This window comes from Drosophila santomea, chromosome 3L, assembly GCF_016746245.2.
Source record: "Drosophila santomea strain STO CAGO 1482 chromosome 3L, Prin_Dsan_1.1, whole genome shotgun sequence".
Classification (NCBI taxonomy): Eukaryota; Metazoa; Arthropoda; class Insecta; order Diptera; family Drosophilidae; genus Drosophila; species Drosophila santomea.
In genome coordinates, this window is record NC_053018.2 from 11,370,762 (window position 1) to 11,388,162 (window position 17,401).

The 17,401-nt window shown below is 45.5% G+C and overlaps 5 protein-coding genes across 6 annotated transcripts; 3 read left to right on the top strand and 2 right to left on the bottom strand.

Moving 5' to 3' along the window:
• Window positions 1–192: 192 nt before the first annotated feature.
• LOC120448773 (procollagen-lysine,2-oxoglutarate 5-dioxygenase) lies at window positions 193–8,900 on the bottom strand. Of its 2 annotated transcripts, XM_039630960.1 has the most exons (11): window positions 8,815–8,900; window positions 8,578–8,746; window positions 6,938–7,023; window positions 5,507–5,646; window positions 4,918–5,449; window positions 4,602–4,855; window positions 4,425–4,526; window positions 4,241–4,366; window positions 1,301–1,427; window positions 807–1,241; window positions 193–746 (listed from the first exon to the last, which is right to left on the bottom strand). In XM_039630960.1, exons 2-11 carry the CDS (start codon window positions 8,672–8,674, stop codon window positions 462–464), a joined length of 2,184 nt encoding a protein of 727 aa, XP_039486894.1. In that variant the 5' UTR covers window positions 8,675–8,746; window positions 8,815–8,900; the 3' UTR covers window positions 193–461. The 2 variants fall into 2 exon arrangements, with proteins under 2 accessions (XP_039486894.1, XP_039486893.1); XM_039630959.2 differs by having other exon boundaries at window positions 8,578–8,872.
• LOC120448774 (peroxidasin) lies at window positions 1,511–2,613 on the top strand. Its single transcript, XM_039630961.2, has 6 exons — window positions 1,511–1,787; window positions 1,851–1,954; window positions 2,015–2,096; window positions 2,154–2,221; window positions 2,287–2,362; window positions 2,421–2,613. The coding sequence occupies exons 1-6, from the start codon at window positions 1,523–1,525 to the stop codon at window positions 2,501–2,503; spliced, it is 678 nt and encodes a 225-aa protein (XP_039486895.1). The 5' UTR covers window positions 1,511–1,522; the 3' UTR covers window positions 2,504–2,613.
• On the top strand, window positions 3,102–4,181 carry LOC120448775 (immunoglobulin domain-containing protein oig-4). Its single transcript, XM_039630962.2, has 2 exons — window positions 3,102–3,614; window positions 3,673–4,181. Exons 1-2 carry the CDS (start codon window positions 3,435–3,437, stop codon window positions 3,979–3,981), a joined length of 489 nt encoding a protein of 162 aa, XP_039486896.1. The 5' UTR covers window positions 3,102–3,434; the 3' UTR covers window positions 3,982–4,181.
• Window positions 8,901–9,311: 411 nt separating the features above from the next.
• Window positions 9,312–13,607, bottom strand: LOC120448759 (ubiquitin-protein ligase E3A). The gene is made up of 8 exons (XM_039630944.1): window positions 13,206–13,607; window positions 12,891–13,145; window positions 11,862–12,706; window positions 11,558–11,799; window positions 10,930–11,484; window positions 10,682–10,863; window positions 10,131–10,623; window positions 9,312–10,068 (listed from the first exon to the last, which is right to left on the bottom strand). Exons 1-8 carry the CDS (start codon window positions 13,256–13,258, stop codon window positions 9,730–9,732), a joined length of 2,964 nt encoding a protein of 987 aa, XP_039486878.1. The 5' UTR covers window positions 13,259–13,607; the 3' UTR covers window positions 9,312–9,729.
• Window positions 13,608–13,969: 362 nt separating this feature from the next.
• Window positions 13,970–17,281, top strand: LOC120448859 (protein FAM91A1). Its single transcript, XM_039631069.2, has 2 exons — window positions 13,970–15,946; window positions 16,003–17,281. The coding sequence occupies exons 1-2, from the start codon at window positions 14,122–14,124 to the stop codon at window positions 16,962–16,964; spliced, it is 2,787 nt and encodes a 928-aa protein (XP_039487003.1). The 5' UTR covers window positions 13,970–14,121; the 3' UTR covers window positions 16,965–17,281.
• The last annotated feature ends 120 nt before the right edge of the window (window positions 17,282–17,401 follow it).

The window sequence follows — 17,401 nt, forward strand, 5'->3', positions numbered from 1 at the left end:
ACTGTGGTACCGTTATCAATGATACAATAGAGAATTTGTTGAAACGGATACCCATTAATATAAGAAAAGCAGATGTTAATAAAATCATGTAAAATAAATCAGCAAATTAAAAAATAATTTATCTGGAATTATAAATCAATAATATAGAGCAGAAGCAACGAATTCCTCCAGACAAAAACCAAATGAAATATATTTCGTTTAATAATTGAATTAATTTATTCAAAAATGGAACACTTTGCACTTGGTAAAAAAGCTTATAATTAACTTAAGGCTGCAACAGATTGATCGGAGTATCCTAAAGCTATCGATCTCAAAGTAGTTTGTAAAATCATCAGAAACAGAAGGCCGATGCCGCAATTCCATCAACACAAATTTGTTCATTGGGCTTAGTATGCAGTTCTTTGGATTAGCCGATATGGCAGTTTGATATATATATATATAACCTATGTAAATTAGCTACTCTACGGATCGATGAACGAAATCATGATGTAACGCGTGCCATTGGTCACGAGCAGTCCCTCGTGGTAGTGAGTCAATCGCCCCGGGTGCATCAGCATCCATCCCTTCTTCGTCTCGGTCACGGAGCAGTTGTACCGAATGAAACGACAGCCACCGCCCTGGTAGTCGATACCCGCCCGGTTCATCGCAATGTTGATGGTGTACGTGGAGGAGTCGTGGTGCGGACGCAGAGAAGGCTGTTCATCCGGCCGATAGCGCACCATGAAGTTCATCAGCGCGCGCGGAGGCTACAAATTGGTGGGCATATCAATACAAATTCCTCAAAAGGTACTAAGTCTTTAACTCACATTGTGAAAGTAGCCGGTGAAGGCGCGCTCCTGCAGCGGACGAACGAACAGCTGGAGAAACTTGAGATAGAGCCGCTCCAGGCCCACCTGCTTGGTGTGGATGTCTCTGGTGGGCACCGCCTCGTATCCGCCCTCCAGTCGACTGTCGCTGTTGCTGCCATCCGACCAGCCGTTATGCGCCTCCATAATGGCCACCAAATCATCACAGAACGCGTCCGACACGATCTGGAACCAATAGACATCCGGGCACGGCTGCTGTAGCTTGTAGCTCTCGTTCAGCTGGAGTGAGTAGTTCGGGTGTATGTACTTCTCCGTCCAGTCGATCTCGTTGCTGAACAGCGTATAGAAATCCGGACGTGTCACCGTAGTGTTGAAGTCATCGGCGTTGACCAGGTGACCGAATATGCGCAGATTGCTGGCGTACATGAAGATACCCTAGAAAGAGGAGTGTGTATATGAGGCATGAACATGACTTGGTACTTGGACACACTTACCGCATTGCGGAGTGACTCGCACATGGCCATGTCGGGATCGAATTCCTTGTGCTTGAAGGAGATGGCATCGAAGGCGGTGCTCTTCACCAGATAGATGCTCGTTACGTGGGGCACGTTGAACATGCCACTGCAAATGGACGCAAAATACAAGTGCTGAATGAGTGATAAAGTCGAGAGCGGAATGATGGCGATGTCCAGCGGATTTGCAACAATGTTGCGAAAATGGAAAGTGACGTCGCACCGCCGAAAGTCCCCAACCCCCAACTAGATTCACTTAATTCAATAAAAACGCTCACATTGGAGCGGAGTGGATGGCGTTCTGTGCCGTTCGGATGTGGAAAGCGCAGTTTGAAAACAACATTCACCGCAGGCGATCGGAATCACGGCTCGACAATAATGCCTCGTGGCATCTGCAATCTTAACCGGATCGTTCTCCTCTGCCTATGCTTTTTGCTTTGCGCCGATCTCATCTATATAGCCGCCCAAAGTAAGCGATTTAAATCTAATATATTATTATATTAATTAAGCTAAACATCGAATATTGCCATAGGAAGCACTGCGGGAAAGACGGAGCGTCGCAACTATACGGGCAAAAAACCCGTGGTCATCCAGCACCGATCACAGGATGCGGTCAACTATTATGATCATGAAAATGTAAGTGGGTCGAGGATAAATTACATTTGTTTTAAACATATGTGTCATAACTTTTTGCAGGGCGCCAAGATCATTAAGTCTTCGCATTTCGAGTTGGACTACACACTGGGTCGCAAGATCACCTTCTTCTGCATGGCTCAAGGTGAGATTAGACTAACCAGAAGTTGAATCACCAAGTAATGACCCCTTTTTTTATTAGGCAATCCTCGACCGACCATCACCTGGTTCAAGGATGGCGCAGAGCTCTACCAGCACCGATTCTTTCAGGTAACTTCAGAAATGGTTATACTAAATATAAACTCATGGATATAAGAAATGTTCAATTAATATAGGTACACGAATCTCATATAGAAGCGAACATTGTTAAATCTAAAATGGAAATCGATCCAACCACTCAAATGGATGCTGGTAAGTTGAGCTCAATTATTATTATTATAAATTAAATAATATAAATCATTATTTTCAGGTTTCTACGAGTGTCAAGCGGACAATATCTACGCCATCGATCGTCGCGGTTTTCGCACGGACTACGTTATGGTTAACTTTTGAGAAGATTGATTGATTGACCCATGAAAAACACCCTTTGACCCAGTTAAGCTAAGATGTAACTATAAACTACAATGCTTTGAATACAGTTAAATAAAAAATATTTAAAAATACATTTTTGCGTCTCGGATTATGGTAATGTAAGGTCTATTTCAATCCGACCTTTCTGCTTTTTTGTCCGTGAGTATCTGTGCATCTGTGTGCGTATGTGTGAGTGCCAAGTGCATAGGTGTGTGTGCGCACAAAGCCGACAAATTGACTCAATTACCCAATTCAAGTGATTTTTTTGCATTTATTTTATTAAAAAGTGTGAAAGCAAACCAAACAAACCGAGGCTTTTTGGTTCTAAAGTGTTGAGTGCTCCATAGCCTTCAAACAGGTACAGTGGTACAAAAGCACACTAAACACGAAGTCAAATAATGTTCTTTCTTTTAAATATAACAATTTTTCGATGCAATTGACTGCTTGTCTCCATTTTAGCAAACCGAAATGTATAAATTGGGATAACATTTGAACACTACTATCCAATTGTTCAAACTACCAGGTGAAAGATCACCATGGAGCTTTGGCCACTGTAAACTAGACCGAATCCCAGCAAGACACATGGAAAGGGGTGCCATGGGCTACGATATCAGCCAGCGTGCAAATCAAATCTAGCTAGGGAATTGAGTGAAATGTGGAAATGCGGCGATGAGAAAATGTGAATCCAGAACAAAAAGCCGCGAGCGGCGAATTTTGAGAGCGCAGCACACCAAAAACGGTTTAAGTCCGCCGGACAATTGTGGCAAATTAGATGAGCCGAGCAGAGTGGTGGTGCAGAGTCTGGCCGAGTGGATCAGTCGGCGATCAAACGAGATTCGCACAGCAACGCCACCACAGATAGTGATAGTGATCTCCGCCAGCAAATCCAACATATCCATTATCCGGGAGAGTCATGCAGGTTAAGTGCCTCATCGTCTGCCTCGCTTTGGGGCTATTAATGCTGGCCACGCCCATTTGCGAGGCGCGTCGTGGGCGTGGCCGTGGACGAACCAAGTCCAGAGTGCAGATCGGACTGCCAATTACCGGAAAATATCGCGATCCGGAGTCCGATCAGTACTACAACAACAATAATGTGAGTAAATGAGGGAACTTTGTTGCAGTTCTCCAATCATTTTCGTGGCTCTTTTTAGGGCGCCAAAATCCTTCAAGCCTCGCACTTTGATCTTGAGTACGTGCTGGGCCACAAGATCGCCTTTCTGTGCGTGGCCAAGGGCAATCCCCGACCGCATATCACCTGGTACAAGGACGGGGCGGAGATCTATCAGCACCTCTATATGCACGTCCACGAATGGCGCATCGGCGACGACAAGGTCAAGTCCAAGATCGAGATTGACCCGGCTACGCAGATGGACGCTGGACTCTATGAGTGCACCGCCGACAACATGTACTCCATTGATCGGCGCAGCTTTAAGACGGATTTCTCCATTGCCTTCGACTGAACACAGCCCACCCATTATCACTTGTATTACTTCAATTTTGTTGCACTTGGCAAAACATAACAAATAAATTTGAGGTGAATTTGCAGCATTTTTTGTGCAATCTATCAGCTTTACATGAAGTTAGTCTAAAAGAATGTATACAGCCTAAAAGTAAAGGAAACTCCTTTATAAAAAAAAAGTATTGTTTTAAAAATGCAATAAAATACTGTATCTATAAACTAAAGAAAGTTTCCCTATCCTTAATCTAGTTTTTACTTACATAAGTTCCCGCTTTACAATGTCCACGTAGTCGTGCGACCTGGCGTAGTAGCCACCTTCGGAAAGGGCACCCCAGAAGTTGCTCCACAGTTCCTTGGGCTTGGAGAAAATCGGAGCCACGAATTGCCTGCAAGGATATGAACATTGTTATTATGGGGAAATGGATTGAAGTGGCCTTGACATACTTGTTCAGCCTGAGCAGCTCACGGAGAACCTCGCTATCGTCGATGTGCGCATCTGCATCCACGAAGAATATGTAATCACTTTGGTGGAGTCGAGCTTTGTCACTGGAAAGTGAACCATTATACAAAATTCAAGGTATAGGATTATATCTATTTAAAATAATTAATTTTAAGACTTACACGGCCAATTGCCTGCCTTGGCGCTCATCAAACTCGTCAGTGGAGAGAGCAAACTTGGCAGTAGCATACTCTTCGGCATGTTTGTTAACAAACGACTTGATGTCATCGTCGTGGAATGCCACGTTGCTGTAGATGAGCAAGTGGAGTTTATCCTTGGGATAGTTTAAAGTCTCGATGCCTTCCAGAAACTGGTCGAAGAAGGGTACGGCTTGCGTGACCATCAGGGCTAGGGAAATCACAGGTAGGTTTGTCTCCTAGAAAAAATAGATTGCTTATTAATATAAGCATGTGTATAGGCATATACAAAGAACCTTACTTCCAAGTCTAAGAGATTTTCCTGACACAAAAGGCAGACGCCGCTGAAGGTCCTGGCCAAATAGTTGCCATATGCATTTAGATCCACTTTGCTAAGTCCATTGCCATGGATGATGGCCGGCGTCGTCATGAAATCCACATTCTGCAGCACGCCCTGATTGCTATCCAGATCCACCTTAAGCTTCACATCGTTCTTGGCACCGTGTAGGTTTTGGAAAAGACGCGATTTCACATCCAGCTTCAAGCCCAGCTTGGTGCGTTTGGCCTCGTCGAGGAAGATCTTGGTAAAATACAGCTGATCGTCGGCAGTGTCTTCGATTGGATCCTCCAGCAGAGCGTAAACTTGTGGTGCATAGCCCATGAAGGCGCCCGAGTTGAGGAATCGGGAGGCCTTGCCCTCCACTTCGGGATAATCGTTGGCCAGACTTTTGTCGGGCCAGCAGTATTTCTCGGCGGAGAAGAGTATCTTGGCACCCGCCTCCTTGAACTTCTCGAAGATCTCGTCCAGCGTGGTGGTGATGATCACATCGTAGCTGAAAGAGTACACCTCATTTAGTAAAAACCCCTTTGAGTTTTCCTTCAATTCAAACCTGTCGGTGAAGAGTATGATTGTCTCCGGATCATTTTTATACGGAGCAATTGCCTCGCGCAGAAGATTGAGCTTGAATCCGCCGCCAGGTCGCTGCATATCTCCTCCTTTCCATTCCTCTCCCAAGCCAAGTGTCGTCACCTTTTAGTGATTAAATAATACTTTTTAAATGCTAACCAGTTATCTGATGCGAATCTGTTTATCTCTGACAAGAAACTGGAATAAATCTATAAATAATCAACGAGCTTATTTTCTAGAAAATATCATCCTGCTTACTTAAAGCCAATTATTGTTTAAAGTATATAAGAAATTAAGTGCCTTTTCCAAAAGCAATCATAACTTTTTAATGGAAAAGGAACTTAAATCACAAATTTCATTCATTTAGCAACGCTGCGGGTTTAAATATCTTGGGTCGCACAGTTCTTCAAATACAAAAAACAGTGTACATATAAAGAAATTCAAAACAAAGGGGAACAGATCAGGTTCAATCCATAAAAAAGCCGGCTAAGCGAGCTTATCAGCACATTTTGTTGTCGGGCATATACATATATACTTTTGAAACAAAAAAAAAATCAAATTCTAAGCCGGCCGACAATACAAAAAGTGTCACACTCACTGGAACCGATAAGCGAAATCTCCCACCACCAACTTGTTGTAGAAAGTTCTAAGCTATCAATGGACCGGGAACCGAATCCCAAAGTATTGTGCTAATTACCCCCGGCGACTGCACCGAATCTGCTTGGACTACGTGATCTCAACATGTGTGCACTATATGTTGACTTCATGCCGTCGGTTGCCCCACAATGTCCAGCCAATCTCGGTGTTCCACATCAGAAAATCGGACGCCAGCGCCGGATGCTCGGGTAGCGGCATAAATACATCCCCATACATACAAATATATATAGCTATATACTTTACTATACTATATATATAGTATAATAGTATAATAGTAGTATATACTATATACAATGTTGCTTAAGTGTGCCAAGCCGCCGGGCAAGTCTTCAAACTTCAAAGACAATACAAACATGAGATGTATGTTAGGTCTTATCTATCATAAATGCTGTGTTCCAGCTTCTATACCAGTTTTTATGAAAATTCGATTGTCTGCGTGTGTCGTCAAATTAGGAATTCATCAATAAAAACAATCAAAACTCATTTGCATATAAACAGATGTTCTATAAACCATAAAAGTTGGCCAATTTCGGTCATTCAAAAGTTCTCTATATATTCTCTATATATTATCCCACATGTTGACATGTCTTCTAATAAACTTTCTTGATGTGCTGTCAATTTTCTATGTTCTAACCGCAATTCACGATATCTTAATGTACCAGATCATAGATATTAGATAGCCAGTGTGAAGAATATTCTTTTCTCGACTTCAAAATGCTCTAATTAATCCGAATTCTACTTTTAATCGGAGTCTCACCTCAATATCGTAGACTCGTGCAGATCGAGCATATCTATTATAGCCATCGGTGGGTTCAGTGGCCACAGTGAACACTTTGATTTTCTCTGTAAATGAAAACATGAGTTGTATATCAATAGAAAAGATTAATAGTAAGTCATATTATGTAAAATGATTAGGCTAATTTAATTTTGATAGGTTTTTATAAATAAATGGTTAACCATAATTTCGTAAGCTCTACTTTATCTACTATTGCTTCCAATTAGAATACAACAAATGCATCTTGTATTGTTTCTAAGTCAATAAATTATTGATATTACTATTGTTTCAAGTCATTATTATGTTAGACAACGAGTTGAGCTTGTTTAAAGCTGTCCAATTTCTGAATATGTAAACGAACTGGCTATTTGAGAACCACTTTGTATCTTTCATCTGAGATGCAAATGTATCTGAATACTTGAATCTGCATCTGCATCTGCTCCGTTTCCCAGCAATTCCAGAGTAAACGACCGCAGCATCAAAGCGAAACGAAAACAAAAGGCATTTTGAAAGGCAAGAGGAGATGTGGGATGGTATATGGATCATAAACAAATTCTCTGAGATATGTACTGCACGTACACAGTAAGAAGTCGGGGGAAACTACATAGAAAGGAGCATAAAACATATCAATTGGAACATTTTTTTTATTTCTGATTAACTACTTAATTTTTGAACGAAAAAAAAGGATGTGCTAGTTTCTTATCAAAAATGATAAGAAAAAACCCATTTCATCTCTGTGTATTTGTGGACTAACTACAGCAGTGGAATGCACTTAAGGGGGGGGTAGGGTTTTAAAGGGAGAAAAAAACAGGTTTTTACAGATTTTTTTTTGGGCGTACGGTAAAAGTAAATTTATTTCTGATTATTGTACATTAAAGAGTAGTATTTGAACTATATTCTGTGAAATATTGGTTGAAAAATATTGAAAATTGACCGAATGGCAGCAATTCTTCGCAGGCGCCTCAGAAAAAATACATTTTGCGGTGCACGTCATACCTCAGCACTGGATAATCTGATATGAAATACCCAAAGTTTTTCCATCAATTTTTATGTCCCTCTAGGTATCCCTGTCGAGTTTTTCCATTTATTATAATTTTTGAACTTTTTACAAAACTTGAAAGTGAAAATACCGATTTTTGGCCAAAGTTCATGACTATTGTTGTTAATAATAAAAAAATTAAAATCAAAAACGAAAAAATCTCGACAGCGTTACCTCATAAATTATGTAAGGAAATACTGTAAAAAATTTGAGAACGATCGGTTGAATAGATTTTGAGATACAGAGTGCACCGACTCAAAAAACATCGATTTGAGAAAAACGTGTTTAAAGTTTTTGTTGCTGTCTTCCCCGCTGAGGGATTACTCAGGTAGTCGTTCGAGACCCGCCTACTTCCAAAGCTATATCTTTGTGAGTTTTGCTCCGATTGACTTCCTATTTACAGACAACAATCTTGAGTTACTATACTTTCATAATATGCAATTAAAAAAAATCACTTTTTTTGAACCCTCAAAACCCTACCCCCCCCTTAAGACCGGAAAATGTGAAAACAAGAACACATGAATGCAATGTGATTTTCTATGGCTGCTGATGAACTCATTCTAGTTAGAAATTAAAAACAAACCATTCCAATTGGACTCCGGCGCTGCAGCGACGTCGGCGTCTCCTTGCGACGTCACAGCCAGCAGCAACAACAACAAGGCGCTTTGTTGCATTCTCATGATGCTGGACTACTCGCTCTCCCTCTCACTCGCACACACAGTCAAGCACTCGCAATCGGTGGTTAAAAATTGCTAATAGAGAACAGTACGTTATACTAGAAATGCATTTTCTGTAATAAATGCTAAGGAATTCAAAACACCTCTCGCTCCACAAAATATTGGGGAGTTCCACCCGCAAGAAACTCAGAAACGCGAATAACAAATGTGTGGCTGCGACTAAACCGTTAAAAAATATTGCCTTAAAAAAAGTACCTAAAAAAGCCAGAACTTCAAGTCAGCTGATGTGAAATGGGGTTTTCACACTGTGCCATTTTTTAGACGTATCTATTCTAAATAAATAAAATTAATAACGTGAAATGGTATTTGCCATACTCTAGACTAAATAAAAAATATTAATAAAAATTTTAAATGTAATTTAAAACCTAATAGGAAAATGAAATCTGCACACAGCAAATCTCCACACAGAGACACGTTATAAAACTGAAAATATCAGGATTCATAAATTTGTAAATTTTTTTTACAATACCAGTTAGTAATGAAAGTTCAAAAAAATTTTAAAGAAAATAATTGGTTATGTAAAAAAATTTAAATATTTAAAAAATCGATCTAGTTGGTAATACCCTTAGAAAAATATCAGTTTTCTTTGCCGCACAACTTTAAATTTATTTAGGAAAATATTCAGCGGGTACTGTTTTTAAATGCGGGTGGGTGTTACATGGGTGAAGTTCACATAATGGAGTATGTGTGGTGTGTATTTGCTTATGTACAATTAACTGGGCGACAAAAGGGAAACAAAATCGCGTATCCGTTCGGTCTGCTTGCTTCGCCATCGCACCATGAGTTGAGCATATATATATAATTTGTATGTATATTGTCTCATTGAACAGGTCGTATCAAAAATAAATGGCAGAACCCAAAACGAACTCAAACCGATCAAAGTATTCTCAATCTTCTTCCCAGAGAGGTGGTATCAGTTCCAGATGACAGACTTGGACTTGCAGTTTGCTGTTAGCTGTTTGCAGCTTGCACCTAATGACAGTGCACAGTAGCACAGTCTACAGCATGCCGAAGCCCTTCGAGTAGTTGATGGCCTTCATCAGGCGCTCCTCCAGCTTGTCGCGACTGCTGTACTCGGGCAGGAGGAGCACATTGAAGCAGGTGTGCGAGGTAGGCAGCCGGTCGCTATCCGGACCGTGACGCGTGATCAACAGGCGCAGGCACTTGAGGCCGCCAACTGGCACACGCGCCGATCCCGTCGTGAATTCGAGCAGCTTGTGCTTCGCCTCGTTGGGCATCGCGTGCACAATGCTCCAGAAGTCCTGGATGTACTGGCTCTCCTCCGTGTAGCCGCCCTCGTACACCGTTGAGTTCTCCAGCTCCACAAAGTCGAACTCCTGCAGATGGTTTCAGAGTTCAACAACCGATTGTATTTTGTTAATTGAATGTAGCTACTCACACGACTGCCACAGACCAGCATCTCGATCTCCTCTGGCCGGAAGAGCAGCTTCAGTGGCGATTCGTCCGTGACCATTTCGAAGCCCTTGCGGAAGGCATTGAACTGCTGCTGGATATTCGTGTTGAGCAGGAAGTCACTGTACAGGTTAACGAACAACTCCTTGTTGTGCTGCCCCACCAGCACATCCTTGCCATTCGGTACCAGTTCGTGCTCGACCATATCACCGAAAACGTCACTATAGCTGATCTTGAAGGTCTGGTCGAAGACCTCCTCCATATCCTGACCCTGGTAGTCCATCATGGCCTTGAGACTCTTGTGCAGCGTGGGACTCCAGTCGCTGAGGTCCGCGAATGTGCCGCAATAGCCCATCAACTTGCGGTAGACGACCATGGGGAAGTTTACGGCGAGGATTACGTTGTTATAGATCGCCAGGCCAATAATTATACCAATCAGCGTGAACTGAGCTCCGTTCTCGAAGGGTGTGGCATTGAACCTGCACATGGATATACATTTATAGTTTAAATGAAAAAGCTTCTCGATTGATTACCTACCACATGTTGTTGGTTTCTTCCTGCTGTATAAACATACCAAAGGCCGGGTTGAATACCTCCTCCACGATTAGCTGGAAGAACTCTTTGGATACGCCGCCTTCATCGATACCCTGCTCGCCTACAAACTCCACCACCAACTGCTTCTTGAGATCCTTCGGATTGCTCATGGCCACCATTTCCAGCTACGCAATTAAACGTGCATCAGTGACAACTGTTAACTGTGATACTAAAGAATCATGTGTACATACCCCAATGAGCGCGTCATTGATGAGCTGGTCCCTGCGCACCGTCAGCTTAAGATCCGGCCGCGGAGTTCCATCCTGCCCTTCCTGGCCGAAATTGTTGAGGATTGAGTAGAGGGAGGTGTAGCGTTCGCTGTACATCCTCATTCTGCTATCATAGTACAGGGCATCCACTTTTGTGGACGGCGTGAGGATGAAGGCGTACAGCATGAACGAAAAGTAGTTTGTGTGCCCGGAACCAATCTCGCTCTCCAAGGCTAGCGTCTTGTAGGACAGGTAGTCGTGGTGCATTTGGATGTTTTCACTGAGCGCCTCGTTGTAGAACTCCTCAAGTGGTATCAGTGGTTTCCGGCAATCGATTGCCGACACCTGCAGCGCCTTCTCCAACTGATCCTCGGCGAACTTGGGCATGTGCGGCTGCAGCACAGAGTTGTAGGCGAATAGGTCGTCCTCTACTGCTGCACTGCCAGATGCGGTCGCCGCTTCCGTTCGATCCTCCAGCGGCGCCCGACACGATGGTCGCTCCAGCTCGCTAGCCAGAATGTTCGCGTAGAAGACAATCTGCCAAGCGGGAGAGAAACCAGTGATTTGTGTCATATTACAAACTATTTGGCAAACTAAACCTCACTATTACCTTTAAAACTTTGGTGATGCTAATTATGGAGCCGTTCTCGCGCATGGATTCCTCGTCCAAAAGCACCTGCAGAGTAATTTGCTGCTGGCAGGCGGCCACCAACGAGTGCAGCTGATCTGCACAATGGGCCGCCCAGATTCTGGCCAGACGCGCCTGTGCCGGCACTGGCATGGCCGCTGCCGCGTGGCACAATTTTGGCAGCACCCTGTCCAGATAGTCCATGTCTACCACACTGTTGTTGGCTAAAGGGAAATGAGAAAAACTGTAACATGAACCATTTCAGGCACACAACTGAAACACTCACTATTGGTGGCTAAATCGAAGCAGATGACCAGACAGTGAATGACTTTCTCCCAATCGGGACGCAGGTAGTGCACCCAGTCAGCCAGCTGGATAACGCTGCTGGTAAGCTTGTCCGTGATGGCTCGTGTTTGACAGCCAAAAAGGAGACGCTGCACTCGTCGCAAGCCAGGCAGATCCACCAGCGTGTCGCTGCTTTGGGTTGGATCCTCATCCGACGTTCCCTCTGTCGTGTGAGCCATGGGCACATCGTCGTCCTCTTCTTCGGGCTCTGCCTCTGATTCTACATCTGCTGCAGCAGTAGCGTTAGCTGTTACTTCCGCGGATTCCGATTGTTCTTCCTCCTGCTGTGTGCTATCTTCGTCTTTATCGTGTTCGCCTTCTAGAGTTCGTAGCTGCTCCTTGTTCAAAGCCTCCGGTGGATTGGCCAGCAGCTCCTGGAGGCTACTAGAAGCCGCTGGTTCTGCGCTGCGAATGAAGCTCTTGCTCAGTCTATCTACGCTGGAGAAAACATCGCCGATTGCGTGGCAAATCCTGTCGTAACTGTCAGCCGCCCTACATTGCTCATAGAGCGCCATCAGGCTATTGGCATCCAGGCTCTGGACTGGCGGCAGGGTGGGTGTACATGGTTCCGAGTCGCCGGAGGAGGGTTCAGCGCCGGCGAGATCCAGTGGCGGCACACTCTGGACAAGATTTGGACTGGATACGGGCACCACAACGGCAGCTGGCGTACTCTGCGATTGTCTGCTGGTTGTCGTGGTGGTACTGGCGGAGGTAATGGTGCTTGTCGAGCTGCCGCTGCTGCTGCTGCTACTGTCGTTCGGCGAAAGCATGTCCACATCTTGGGGGCTGCAATGGGGGATATAAAGTTCAGTGGTATGCAACAAGTGGAAACATAGTAATCTAAAAAATACTTTATTGGTGGCCTGGCAACTTTACTACTTAGGTAATTAGAATGGAAACAATCAACTTAGTGATGATCTATCCCATCTCCTGATTTCCCACAGCCCACTTGTTTAAAAAGAATTCTCACCTGCTGGTCGCCGATGTGGACGCCTCGCAAAGCTGTGCATCCTGTGAGAAGAGCTGCAGAGCTCGGGCGGCTACCTCGTTGGGCGTCATGGGCGCCACCTTGCCGCTGGATGCGCAATTGGCATTGCTGCACTGGGCATTCCCGCAGCCAGATTGCAGTTGGTGGAAGTAACGCTGGATGAGGCTGCGCACCGCCGAACGCTTCATTTCGGGCGTGGCCCGCCCGCCCGCCGTTCCAGCTGCCGATCCTGATGCACTGGTGGGCACAAAAAACCAGATTTAATATGCCACAACTTCGGCAGTTGAAATTATTCACCTGGAAACACCTGGCAGATGCTGATCCTCCTCGCCACCGCCGCCTCCGCTCATCTTCGCTGATATCTGCGCACTTTACGCCCCCGCCGCCGCCCCTTTTCTTTGTTTGCCGAAAGTGATTGTGCTCCTCCACTGACAAAATGAAAAGGGTGCAAAAAAATCGATGTTGATGTCCCTTTTTTGTGTCGCGGTGACCTTAAATTCTTATGTTGCCGCTGCTCTGCCGCTGTCGCTGCCTCTGCTAGCTGCGCCGCGAGCTCTAAACGCCGGCTTCCTTACAATCTGATAGCCAACCTATAGAACTTAATAGTTCGTCAAGGCTTCGGCAATTTTGACTACAAAAGCGTAAGTGTTTATGAATAAAGCAGCCAACAACGAATATTGAAAATCATTCTAAACGATGTGCTATCGATGTACTAGTGATATCGATAGCACGCAGATAGACGCAAACTTATCGAACATTTTGTTAGGCACTGCCGTGTCTACCGATTGACGTCCGTTCGAAGTTTGAACTTAATATTTATATTAATATTCGTGTTTAAAAATATATGTTGCATATCATTTATATTTGCAGGAAACCTTTCATAATGTTAAGTTGATTCCATGTTCTACCCAAAATTGCTGATGACTAATGAACGTGATTGTGAAATTACAAAATGAATGGATTTCATGACTAATACTCAAAGTTATCAAGCTATCGAAAAACTGGTTGCTGTCCAGTGCTGTAAAACACAAGCGGCCTTATCAGCTGTCGACGTAAGAAACCAATAACACCGTGGCCGTGTTATCGGACCTATCGTTCCTCGAAAAAAAAAATAAAGAAAAATAATACGCAGGAAGAAAATACTGGATTCCGCAGCCGGAACGAATGCAATGAGTTAGTCCGACAAGCTGGAAAACCCAATCCGACTGCCAAGATGACGGAGCAAGAGGATTTGGCCACCAGCGGAGGTGGCAACGCGACCACTGGCTCTGGAACCAATTGCCAAAACCAACTGCAGCAATGTGTGCGTGGGAATGTCACCTGGGAACTGCTGCCCGTGCACCTGCGATCTGTGCTGCACAACAATCAGCGCGACTACGAGAAGTTCGTCTTCAACTACAGTCTGAAGAATCAGCTTCGATTCCGCGGCAATCTGGCCGCCAAGGTGTTTCGCCGGGAGCAGCGCTACTACGAGCTGTTGGTCCAGAAGAGCATCAATGGATTGGGTGCGTTTCCCTACCACCTGGCCGATATCGTCACAAAGGGCCTGCGGGTGACGCCCTTCAACTACTATCTGGATGTGTTGGGTCAGCTCTTGCGTAGCGACAAAAGCTACGATACTTTGCCCAACTTTACGGCCGCCGACTGTCTGCGTGTCTTGGGCATTGGCCGCAACGAGTACCTGGCCCTTATTAGCGATCTGAAGACTCACACACCACGCTCCTTGATCTTCGGGTCGCGGCCCAATCCGCTGGACTTCCTGCCACGCTTTCCGGTTCGCATACACATCGAGCCCTGGTGGCGACTGGACATTGGCTACGTCCTGGAAGCGGACATTCGCTATCTGTCGCCCGCTGAAAGAGCCCTGCTCGATGACTTGATTGACTTTGGTGCCCAGCCGGCTGGGAAATGCGATCACGAGGTGGTGCACAGTCTGTACAGAAAGGGTTTGATCTATTTGGATGTGCCCATTAGCGGAGAGGACAGGATATCCATACCGCCGCTGCGTAACTTCGTGATGAATCGCGTGAGTGGGGACTACTTCGAGAATCTGCTGTACAAGATCTTCGTCAGCGCGGATGAGCACATGACCATTGCCGAGCTGGCGCACATGCTGCAACTGGAGTTGGATAGCGTTAAGCAGGCCATTTCGTTTATCTGCCGTCTGGGTTTCGCCCATCGCAAAGAAGATCTGGTTAATCAGACAAATCATTCCAGCTGGGAGGGATACAACCAGCAGCAAACGCCCGAAACGCCGCAGATAACACCGCTGAATTACAACTTACATGCCAGTAGCAGCTTCGAATTCGACCAGAGTCCAAAATCGCCAAAGACACCCAAGGAGAGGGAGAAGGACAAGGATAAGGACAGCAGCTCCATAGGCTACCTCTCCTCGGACGGCAATACCAGTGACTTCAGCTTTGCCAACCTGAATACGACGCCCCAGGAGCGGGTGAACAACAGCGATGAGCAGGAACTGAGCTCGGAGCTGGAACAAGAGGATCTGTCTGCACCAAAGCAGGCTGCTCCATCGGCTGCGATATCGGCCGCTGCCTTGCCAAAAAGCGGTAAGAGGGTGGGCTTCCTCTTCGACTCCACGCTCACCGCTTTTCTCATGATGGGCAACCTGTCACCCGGACTGAAGAATCACGCTGTGACCATGTTCGAAGTGGGCAAGTTGTGCGAGGAGAGCCTTGACAGCTTTCTGGCTGAACTGGAGCAGGTTTCGCTGCTGGATGCGGAGGGCGAAGGCGATGTCTCGCGCTATTTCGCCCACGCGGTCATTCTGCGTTCGACCATTTGCTCACTGCGACATTTGCTGCCTGGTGGCTTGGATCTGCTGCGATTGGAGTGCCTAGAGGGCTTGGATCGGCAAACGAGAGATCGCGTTCTGGAGAAGAAGTACAAGTTTATAATTGCTGCTTCGCCGCTGACGGCGTCGCTCAGTCATACATTCAGCATTCCCTACTTCGGCCAATTCCTGCGCAGCTCCGATGTGGCGCCCATGTGGAGCAAGCTGTTCTACAATCATATCACAGGTTAGGACTTAATATTGTTATCTCACTTGATATTCTTTAAATACTTCTTTATTCAGGCTATGGACCGCCCAGTTTGCTACTCTGCCGCGGAACTGTTTTGAAGAGCTTGCCACGCTTGTTCCTGGGCTATGGAAAACTGCTGGTGAACATCCTGCACTCTGATTCATACGTGCTTAATTCCGAGAATTTCCGCAATCTGAACGATCAGCTCAAGAACGGCTGTGTGCTGCTCCAAGGCTACGGAATACGCACAGCCGGCTCGCTCCACTATGAATCATTTCCGTTCCAAGCGGCAGACACACGCCAAGCGAAGTGGGCTGCCCATCGAGCCGTTCATAAACTGTCCAGCCTTTTGGATCTGCGTCAGCAGTGCGGCTACATAACATTCCTGAACACTGGAGTGCCGGATCTCGGTTGCGAGGACTACGAACTGCAGGTGCGACTGAAGCCGTCGCAGCGTCAGAAACGAGCCTCACTTGCGGCGCCCAGCAAACCAAACCATGTGCCAACGAACGAGGTGACAAGCTTTCAATTGAAGAGTCCCGATGAAAACCACTTTGCGGCCACGCCAGAACATGGTCCGGCGAATGAGTTCACTGCTCCGGATTGCAGCCAGGTGCTGGCTAGCGAACTGGCCAAGTGCAGCAGTCGCGCGGACCTGGTGTCGCAGAGTTCCGTGGAGATCGAGGAGATTTCACCGTCGCTGGTGTCCGACGAGGACGCCACTGAGGAGTGGACCCTGCTGGACGTTAGCTTCGGCGTACCCCTATTCGATGTCGATACCAATACGCGAATTTGCGAGCAACTGGTCCAGGGACTCTGCAGCGATGCCAATTTGCAGGCATTGCCCGCGGCAGCCAGCCAGGCACAAGTTCTCTTTCTGGATTTCGTGCAGCAGTGCTTGTACTTCGAGGATGATCCGGCCCGGCAGTCGGTGCAGGCAGCCAGGCCACTTCCTCATCCCAGGATCAACCTGGCCTTCGAAAATGGACACGTATGCCATTGGAATGGGCGCTGAGCAACCAACACGCCTTGATGCATTCCCCAAGTATTCCGTTTACTTTCCCAGTTACTTATCAGTTTGTGTACAGTTGGCGGACCGATTTAAAGGCAAACAGATTTATATTTATATATACGTATATATATCCGCTACCGCATTCACATTAGCTAACCATCAGCCAAGTCAGCATCGCAGTCTGAAAGTTTGCGTTTGTTTTTTATTAGTTTTGTAAGCTCCCAGGGGAGAAAGAAAGATACAGATAAAGAATGGCTTTGTGCCCTCCAACCATATACACATATTAATGTATGTCTGAATAAATGCAGTTTTAAACCATATTTCTATACAGTTTTTACTTTTAGACGGAGGATTAATTTTTTCAGTTGTTTTTTAATATTTCTCGAGTTCTTTTCTATTGATAAGTATGAAGAATAAGAAGGGCATGATCATGATAAACT